At 37.7% G+C, this 9,919-nt stretch overlaps 1 protein-coding gene and 1 pseudogene across 1 annotated transcript; one reads left to right on the top strand and one right to left on the bottom strand.

Moving 5' to 3' along the window:
* The first annotated feature begins 3,132 nt into the window (after positions 1 to 3,132).
* LOC18010338 lies at positions 3,133 to 4,832 on the top strand (annotated as a pseudogene).
* A 725-nt stretch (positions 4,833 to 5,557) lies between these two features.
* Positions 5,558 to 9,459, bottom strand: LOC18010339 (leucine-rich repeat receptor-like serine/threonine-protein kinase At2g14510). The gene is made up of 13 exons (XM_006392187.1): positions 9,375 to 9,459; positions 8,676 to 9,213; positions 8,085 to 8,566; positions 7,834 to 7,978; positions 7,665 to 7,736; positions 7,429 to 7,500; positions 7,277 to 7,354; positions 7,028 to 7,179; positions 6,746 to 6,942; positions 6,533 to 6,659; positions 6,368 to 6,433; positions 6,069 to 6,258; positions 5,558 to 5,966 (listed from the first exon to the last, which is right to left on the bottom strand). Exons 1-13 carry the CDS (start codon positions 9,457 to 9,459, stop codon positions 5,558 to 5,560), a joined length of 2,613 nt encoding a protein of 870 aa, XP_006392249.1.
* Between the last annotated feature and the right edge of the window lie 460 nt (positions 9,460 to 9,919).

Here is a 9,919-nt window from a genome sequence, read left to right as displayed (position 1 = left end):
TGGCCGAACATGAAGAAAGACGTTGAGAAAATCTGCTCTAGATGTGTCATATGTAAGATGGCTAAGAGTAAAGTTCAACCTCACGGTTTGTATACTCCTTTGCCTACTCCTTCTCAACCTTGGACTAATATCGCTATGGATTTTGTAGTAGGCTTACCTCGAACCAGAAATGGTAGAGATTCTATTTTTGTAGTTGTTGACAGGTTTAGCAAGATGGCTCACTTCATTGCTAGCCACAAGACAGATGATGCTGTGAATGTAGCTAACTTGTTTTTCAGGGAAGTAGTAAGACTGCATGGAATGCCACAAGTTATCTTTTCAGATCGAGACACGAAGTTCTTAGGACATTTTTGGCGAACGCTTTGGGCTAAGCTGGGAACAAAGCTCTCATTCTCAGCTACGTGTCATCCTCAGACCGATGGACAGACCGAGGTGGCGAATAGAACGTTTTCCACACTTCTAAGGACTTTGGTGAAAAGTAACCTCAAGACTTGGGAAGAGTGTCTGCCTCATGTCGAGTTTGCTTACAATCACGCTAAGCATTCCGCTACTCTCTTTTCTCCTTTTGAAATTGTATATGGGTTTAATCCACAATCACCTCTAGACTTGGTCCCTTTGCCTTTAAGTGGAAAATGCAGTTTGAATGGCAAGGAGAAAGCTGAACAGGTCTGAAGAATACATGCTAAAGCTAAGGAGAACATCAAGAAGAGGACAAAGCAGTATGAGACGCATGCCAACAATGAACGAAAGGAGCTGATTTTCGAAGAAGGAGATCTGGTGTGGATCCATCTGAGGAAGGAGCGATTTCCAGCTGAACGAAAGAACAAGCTAATGCCCAGAGTTGATGGACCATTCGCAGTCGTCAAAAGGTTCAACAACAACGCCTATCAGATTGATCTTCAAGGTAAGTATGACATTTCTGATACTTTCAATGTTTCTGACTTGCTTCCTTTTGTTGCAGATTCAGATTTGAGGACAAATCCTTTTCAAGAGGGAGAGGATGATATGATCGTGACAAGCTCAGAGGAGGAGGAACCAGAGATAGCTGGCAGGATCACTCGTTCCAGAGCTAGAGAGATGGCTAAGGAGGCTCACGCACTCATTGCCACAGAGGACAGCGATCACCAGGAGGCTGGAGCTCATATCTTCAACATCTCTATCTTGAAGAATGAAGAATCCAGTAATAATGACTAGGTAACTTAGGTGATGATTCTGTACTCTTTTCCTTGGTGAAGATTTTGGAAGGCAAGGAGGTTCTTCTCCAAGGTTTTTAACGAGGCAGAAATCATTGCTACGTCGAGTTACTTAGAAGTTGTTACTAATGGGTAATAATGTGCAAAGTCACAATGACTTGTGCACTAGTGTCTTAGGCGCACCACTTAGGTTTAGAAGGGACGCCTCGCTGTTTTATTTTTAAATTAAACTTCTTGTTGTTTTATTTTAAACATCATGTAGTTTTGTTATTAGGGCTGTGATTTTCTCTCTAACTCTATATATTAGAGAAAATCGCCTTAAGTGTTATTCAGTGAAGAATTTTGATCAAACTTTTAACGTGTTCTTCTCTCTTTGATTTTTAAGTATAAGAAAACTCTGAAATTCGAATCTCTTAAAAACTAATCTGTTTACAAGAGATTCTTCTATTTATCCATCATCATCAATTCGATTATCACACTACCACCACCACCCCATCGATTCGAGAAACCAAACCATCATCTCACTTCATCGATCCGCCGAGTCTCCATCATCCTCATCGAGCCATCATCATCACCAGCAATCCACCAAGCCACCATCGTCACCATCGATCCGATCTCCATAGCCCTATCACGACATCATCAACCCATCTTCGCACTTGTAACCTTTATTCTTCAGAGTAGATCACTTTGGATCGTATCATGGTCTCTCTGCACTTCAAAAATGTACCGCAGCCAACCGTATCTTGGCATATGGCAGTGCTGCTGATGCGGTCAATGAATATCTTTGGCTAGGTGAAACTACTAGTCGTAAATGTTTGGAACATTTTGTCGACGGAATAATAAATTTGTTCGGTGAAGAGTACTTAAGAAGACCTACACTGGAGGATCTTCAACGCTTACTTTACTGGGGAGAGGAACGCGGATTTCCTGGAATGATCGGGAGCATCGACTGTATGCATTGGGAGTGGAAGAATTGCCCTACTGCTTGGAAAGGACAGTATTCACGTGGTTCCGGAAAACCCACAATCGTTTTAGAGGCAGTAGCGTCATATGATCTGTGGATATGGCATGCGTTTTTCGGGCCTCCAGGTACTCTAAACGATATAAATGTTCTAGATCGCTCACCCGTGTTTGATGATATAATACACGGTCGAGCTCCAGCAGTTAATTTCTCTGTCCAAGGAAGGGAGTATAATTTGGTTTACTATCTCACTGATGGTATTTATCTGAAATGGGCAACTTTCATCCAATCTATTACTCTTCCACAAAGGTCGAAAAGCAAAAAAAATTGATGAAGTTCAAGAATCTGTCCGAAAAAATGTGGAGCGCGCTTTTGGAGTATTGCAAGCTCGGTTTGCCATTGTTAAAAATCCAGTTTTTTTTGGGATAAAGAAAAAATAGGTAAAATTATGAGAGCTTGTATCATACTCCACAACATGATAGTAGAAGATGAAAGAGATGGATAAAATCTACTAGATGTGTCAGATTTCCAAAAAGAAGAAGAAGACGGAAGTGCAAATGTGGATAACACATATTTAACGGCTATGCCTACAAACATTGCCAATATGATGGATACTCGAAAAAAAATCCAGGATCCAGGAATCCATGAACGATTGAGAATATATAGCAAAAATTTGGATGAGATCAAGATATCTGAGTTCACGTTGTTAAATTTCGTTTACAAATTAATTTTATGTCTGAGTGTGTTTATGTTAAGAATGTTAATTTCTATTTTATGTTAAGAGTGTGTTTATGTTATAATCAAATTATTATCTTTGTTTTTAAAAAAAATTCCTTAAGAAACTCAATCTAGATTTTATCAATGCATTATTATTATAAATAAGAAAGTTATTATTTTAAACTCTTATTCCAAAATTAATAATAAAATATTATGAATCCCATGAACTCATATAAACCTTGCGTTGGACATGATCTTAGCAATAATGATGGTCTTATGGTTTCAGTCTCATCTATGTCCTCGACGTTCTAAATTCTAATCCTCAGATAAAGAGATTGGCTTCTTCGTCTTTGCTTCCGCCGGAATTGACGTCATCGATTCTGCACCGGCTTGGCGCGATTGAGATATTGGAAAACGCACAGAAAGTTTGCAAATCGTGGTATCGCGTTTGCAAAGACCCCTCGATGTGGCGGAAAATTGACATGCTTAACTTCGAAGACGTGGATTACGACCTCCTCGAGAAAATGTGCCGTCACGCAGTTGATCTTAGCCATGGCGGTTTGGTTGAGATCGATATTCGGAACTTTTGTACTGTTTCTCTCCTCAATTACATCGCCGATAGGTTCTCTCTCTTTCTCTCTCTCTCCCGCTCTCTCTCTTTCCATGTGACAATATCTCGCGAATTTTTGTTTTCTTCAAGGGGAATTTTTGAATCTGTGTTTAGAGAATTGGGTTACTTTGATTTCAGTCGTTATATGGGGTTTTGCTAAATGTAGGGTTAGTACATATTTTGGCCATGAAACAACTTGCTCGTTCTGAGTTCCTAAGTTCTTCTTCCTTAAGAGAGGTGTGGAAATTATTGGTAGCTTAATGATTGCTTTTGGAGGAGGAATTTTTTGTTATCACTCTCTAAACGGTATTTATCTCGTCTCTTTCCGTCTGCTGGATCTCTTCTGATGAATGCACTTTTGGACATTGAGTTACTCTTACTTGTGAATGTACGTTTTGCAAGTTTGAAGTCAATTTACTGGCTTGTGACTGTTATTCACCTGCCCTTCGCATTTCGGAGTAGAAAACATCCACTTTTGATTCTAAGATTGTTATGCTTCTGAGGTCTAAATGGTTAGTGTTGCGGTGCTAGGAAAAGATGTTTTGCATCTTATCGTTCTTCTTCTCTATCTTTGATTATGTTTCTAAAGTTTTACACCAAACTATTTGCAGTTCAAGTAATCTGAGAAGCATTAAACTTGCAATGTGCTATCAAATAACAAACGAGGGACTTATTGAAGCTGTCGTGAAACTTCCTTTGCTTGAAGACCTCGAGATTTCATACTGCTCATTATCAGGAGAGTCTCTGAAAGTTGTAGGCCAGTCTTGTCCTAATCTGAAGACATTGAAAAAGAACTGTGTGGGTTACAGGCGTCCTCGACACGAGTGTGACGATATTGCCCTAGCAATCGCTGAAACGATGTCCGGACTTCGCCACCTTCAGCTTTTCGGGAACAAATTAACAGACGCCGGTTTAAACGCCATTCTTGATAGTTGTCCTAACCTGGAACATCTTGATTTACGCCAGTGTTTCAACGTTAACCTTGTTGGGATCTGGAGAAGCGGTGTTCCGAGCGGATCAAAGTTGTGAGACGCCCCAATGATTCGATTCATGATTACCCATTTGATGCAACGATTAACGATGTGGATTCATCAGAAGATGACTACCCTTATGGCTTCTCTGATGTCGATATGGTGTCAGATGATGAGTTTTACTATGACCTCTCAGGTGCTTCTGACTATGATGACATGTTCGATGATTACGAATTACGATGATATGCATTTCTAGAATAAACATTTTCAAAGTCGTTCATGACCCCTCCTTTTAAGCATGCTCGTAGTTTCATATGTGCCCTCGTGTATTGTTGCATTTAGTAATATTGTCTTTTTGCTTTTTGTCGTTCTACAATATCTAAACGCCAAAAAAGTTTCAAATGATGTGAACTATCTTCCTTTGACTAAAAATCTTGAGTTTATTAACATCAAAGAAATCAAGCCTTGTACTTATTCTGCAGTGAGAATCCTCCAAAAATTGCTTAAGCTTTTTCTGTTTCAACTTAGACATAACAAGAAATAATAAGATTAAAACTAAGATATGTAATATAAAACTGTTTTGTCTCAGTTATCAAACTCTACATGACTACATGAGTCATCTCTTTGATGCGCAGTAAGGATCAAAGAGATGACTTGGCATCCGAGTCGTGGCCTTAATTTTTTTTTTTTTTTTTTTTGTGGGTTTAAGAGTAACAGAGTTACAGTTTCAGTTAGCCTGAAAGCAAGATCAAGCATATCATCATCTTCATCTGTTGATTCTTCAAATCTGTTATAGTAGTCCGTTTGGTGTAACTATAACTTTAGTTATTCTATCAGCAAATCTTGGTTTCAGAGAAGCAGATGATCTATTAATAATGAAGGCGTTTGTTTACCATCACGATCACGTGACACGTTGAACACGCTAAGGAAGAACATTAATTCATATGAATCATACGATTCCTCAATCTTGATACATTGTTCAGAAAAAAATCAAATAGTGAATTCCATAGCATAAGATGAAGCTTTTAACATATTCACATTAAAGACTTGAACACAACCTGTGGGGAGAATATTTTTCAAAGAAAAAACATTAGAGAAGAAAAGATTAACGAGCTGAAGGAGTATCACTGATGCAACTTATGCTATGTCCCATGGAGTTGGTTGAATTTGCATCTTGGCTCCTTGTTTTACTTGAGTTGTCGTATATTTCCAAACACTCATTTAGTTCATGAGCAACCCGTGTCATGTTTGGTCTCTCTGCGGAAGAAGGGTTGATGCATGACATTGCTAATTCAAGAGCTTTCCAAGATGAACCTGTGTCGTATTCTCGATTGAGATTCGGATCCATAATACTTTCAATATCACCCTTTGCGAGCATAGACTTGGCCCATTCTACTATGTAAGACTTTTCACGTGATTGTTCTATCACAGGCTGGCCAGTGATAATCTCCAGTAACACAATCCCAAAGCTATAAACATCACTCTTCTCCGTTAACCAATTCTTTTGGTAGTATCTGCAAGACAAATACTTGATGATGTTTGAACCTTCTTGTTTTTTTTTTTAACTAAACAAGCAAGAAAGCAGATATCTTTGAAACTATAATACGTATACTTACTCGGGATCAAGATATCCAAAAGTTCCAGCAACATCTGTTGATACATGAGTTTTACTCCCCACTAGGAAAGATCTGGAAAGTCCGAAGTCGGCAAGTTTGGCCTCAAAAGTTTGACCTAATAATATATTGGTACTTTTCACATCTCTATGGACCATTGGCGGCTTACATCCAATATGCAAATACTCAATTCCTAGTACATAGAAAAAACCTTCACATGTTAACTACATGTATCATAAACATGAAAATTAAAAGGAATAAGAACATATCAACTTTAAATAAATAAAAAATGATATACAAACCTAGCGCAGACTCGATAGCTATTTTAAGTCTACTCGACCAGTTCAAAGCAGAGCCTCTACGTTTTCCTGCCAAAAATCACTATATAGTTAAATATTTACTGGAGTGTTTTGAAGTTGAAAGAGATCATTTTTTTTTTTTTTTTGTCTTCACTCTAATAAGTCTACCTGAAAGATGTTCCTTTAAGTTTCCATTTTCCATGAACTCGTAGATGAGAGCCAAGTCATTTCCTTCATCACAATATCCAATGAGGCTTACTAAATTTACGTGGTGAACTCTTAGTAGTAGTTCGACCTATGGATCAAGGATATAAAAGGGAATGATTGATGAAGTCAAGATTGCCAAAAAAAAGAGTGAAAGATTTGAATGTAACTAAGTACTTCTGTTTTGAATTCCTTGTAGCCTTGAGTTGATGACTGAGAGAGAACTTTGACGGCTACTTGTTCATTATTTAGAAAACCCTGACAAACAACACCGAAGCCTCCTTTACCAAGAACAACTTGAAAGTTATTAGTCATTTCCTTGACCTCCAAATAGGTAAATCTTCTATTCTTCATTTCTAGTGATGGCCGTTTAACTGCAAAAAAAAAAATGATTTGAAGGACCCATGACTTTTCATACTTTCGCAATGGAGCATATATAATTATTTTTTTTCTAAATACCTTTAGAGATTGATGGCTTTTTCCTTTTGAAAATGAAAATGAGAACCAAAACAATTATGATAATGGCCACAGAAGAAACAGAAGCAGCAACAACCGCCGCCACCGGGAATTTTTGTTTGCATGACTTACATTCCTTTAGATATCTATCGAGACTAAGGAATAAATACATTGTAGAAGACATCGATCAGATATTGAAACAGAATGGATGACACATAATAGAAAGAGGGTCACCTCAAAGAAGAACCTTACTTTAGCTTTAGTCCTTCTTTTTCCTTTTTCAAAAGGGCTTGAGGAATGGGGCCTCTAAGTTTATTTCCACTTAAGCTTCTATATATGGATATGAAGAGATCATTAGAAATTAGCACGGCAAAAAAAATTGTTGTGCTTTTCAGAAAACGTACATGACCATCAATGATTTGATCTCGGCTAGAAATTCAGGCACTTCTCCAGTCAAGTTGTTATTCGACAAGTCCCTAAAATTTGTTGAGTTAAAAAATGTCAACCATCTGGTTTAATCGTACGTAAGAGTTTATGACTGTTTTTGGTTTCTGGTTCATAAAGTCTATAGACGGAAACCCCGTAACTCGTTGGTCATCAAAATAAAATAATCCTAATATGGAATCCCGGAGGTACGTACAATTCTTGAAGTTGAGTTAGATTTCGTATGCTAGGCGGTATAACTCCACTTAATCCACCTGAAGACAAATCTCTGTTGACATGATCCGAGACATGCACTTCACATACGAGTTAGTTTTTGAATTGCTTAATCAAGTTTTGATAACAAGATTGGTTTTGAATGTTCTTACAATGCTACGATTCTAGGTGGTGTGGACACATCTATAACATTGCAGCGTAAACCAGTCCACACATATTGTTTAGGAACACATGGATCACCTTGCCAGCTGATTCTACTGAATTTATAAGTAGCACGGATATTCTTCATAGCAATGACTGGAAAATGGGATAAAACTCATAAAAGAAGAAACAAGAATTAACATGTACGTAACAAACTATAATCAGTATGTCTTGTATTCATTAAAACAACACAGTTACATACCGTCATCTTGGTTCGTCTCTGATTGTGGAAACTCAATGACCTTGAAAATCTCTAAAGCATTGATCAAAGGTGGAAGAGTGGATTTCCGAGTTCTTGAGAGTTGCACACGACATACCCCTCCCTCGCATTTCACCGGTACACGGTTAAACAAAGTCTCTACTTCGAACTTCAGGGGACTATAAGGATCGTATTCAACTTTACCATTTGCGATAATGTCAAATTCCCTGGTTTCATTATCTGGCACATCTTGGATGTCAGCGAAGTAAAGGAACGCATAAGTCTCGTCGTCAGTGGTGTCCAGAGTCCAAGAATAGGTCATTGATGATTCATTGGAAATGGTTGGTATGGCGGCGGTCTTAATCACATTTTGTGGTGGGTTATAGTCTTTATAAGAATCAACAACGTTGCGGGTTGTGTTTATCTCCGTCCAATCTAGCGGCAAGAACGGAACCCAAACACGATCATAGATATCTTCAGGATAACTGCCATAGTCAAGTAAAAAAATACTTAGAATAAGTGAGAAAATATTAGAGCATATTCGTGATGGAAAAAAAGGAAGCTTAGTTGGGCTAATTAAGTTGACATATATACCGTACAATCTTTTCCGAATTGCTGAAATAGATTCGGTCAACAAACTTCAAGGAACCAGTTCGAGCAATATAAGTATCATATTGCAACGGTCTTAATTCTATGGCTGATATTAGTGGTGTACTTGTCCCTGTCTTAACGACACATATTTCCAAAATGTTTGATCTTGTGATGTGAATGATCTCTTCAGCAACACCTATACCCGATATTTTCACATCTACGGTTGTCCAAAGATTAGGGCCGAGATAGAGGTCGAATCTTGGAGAAGTATTAAGACCATCGTAGTTTCCATATAAAAACACAGTCCTGATCAGATACTTTGTGTCTTGCGTCACGCTCAGATTATAGCAATTTCGTATTCCATTTGGAAAGTATCTCAAACTCCTATATGGCTTCAGAAATCGTGTCTCCAAGTCTTTCTGGATGGTACCAGTTTTTCCGCCGTGGATGAAACCGGTATCAGATATGTATGTTAGATTGGTCAAGGGCGCGTTATAAGGAGACTCGTTAGTAGGTAATCCACAGTCCAAACTGATGAATCCTGGTAAGATCGGATATATATATACATATATTATTTTGTTGTTGATTAAGTTCGATCTCAAACTCTCACAAAGGTTAAAGGCTTTGTAACTGTTCAAAAAACATATTTATTTAGAGAATATAAATACAAAAGAGATAAAGATGGTAACAATATATATATACCTTGTTGATTCTGAGCTTGAGCCAGATGAAAAATGGAGAAAGTCGCACACACAGCAAACAGAAGCTCGTTTAAAGTTGCCCCCATTTTCTCGACTACCTCTCAGTTCTCATTTTCTCAAATAACAATAACTTGGCAACTACCAAATTTTTTAAATGGCTATACATCGAACCAAACTATATATATTTCTCTTATGCATAACGAAAGTGAAAGCTTAGGAATGTCAACTTTTGAAATTGTCACCGGCCGAAAGAAAAGATCAATTATATATATTTCTAATACAAATGGGAGAGAATATCTAGAGTAGAAGATCGATGGAACGAGTAGTCTCTTAGAAACGATCGACCAATGTTGGTGCCCGAATAAAAGTACTAATCTATAACTTCTTTGAGTCTTAATACTTATCAGAGATTCTTTGTCCCCAATACTTATAGATGGCTGATATGTCCCATGTATGTGCATAAAAGATCAATATTTTCTTTTAACACACAAATAAAAATCGCTAGACATTAAAAAACAAAAATCGCTAGACATTATTTACATACAA

The sequence above is a fragment of the Eutrema salsugineum genome, unplaced genomic scaffold (assembly GCF_000478725.1).
Source record: "Eutrema salsugineum unplaced genomic scaffold, Eutsalg1_0 scaffold_8, whole genome shotgun sequence".
NCBI lineage: Eukaryota > Viridiplantae > Streptophyta > Magnoliopsida > Brassicales > Brassicaceae > Eutrema > Eutrema salsugineum.
This window is presented reverse-complemented; position numbering and strand designations above follow the sequence as displayed.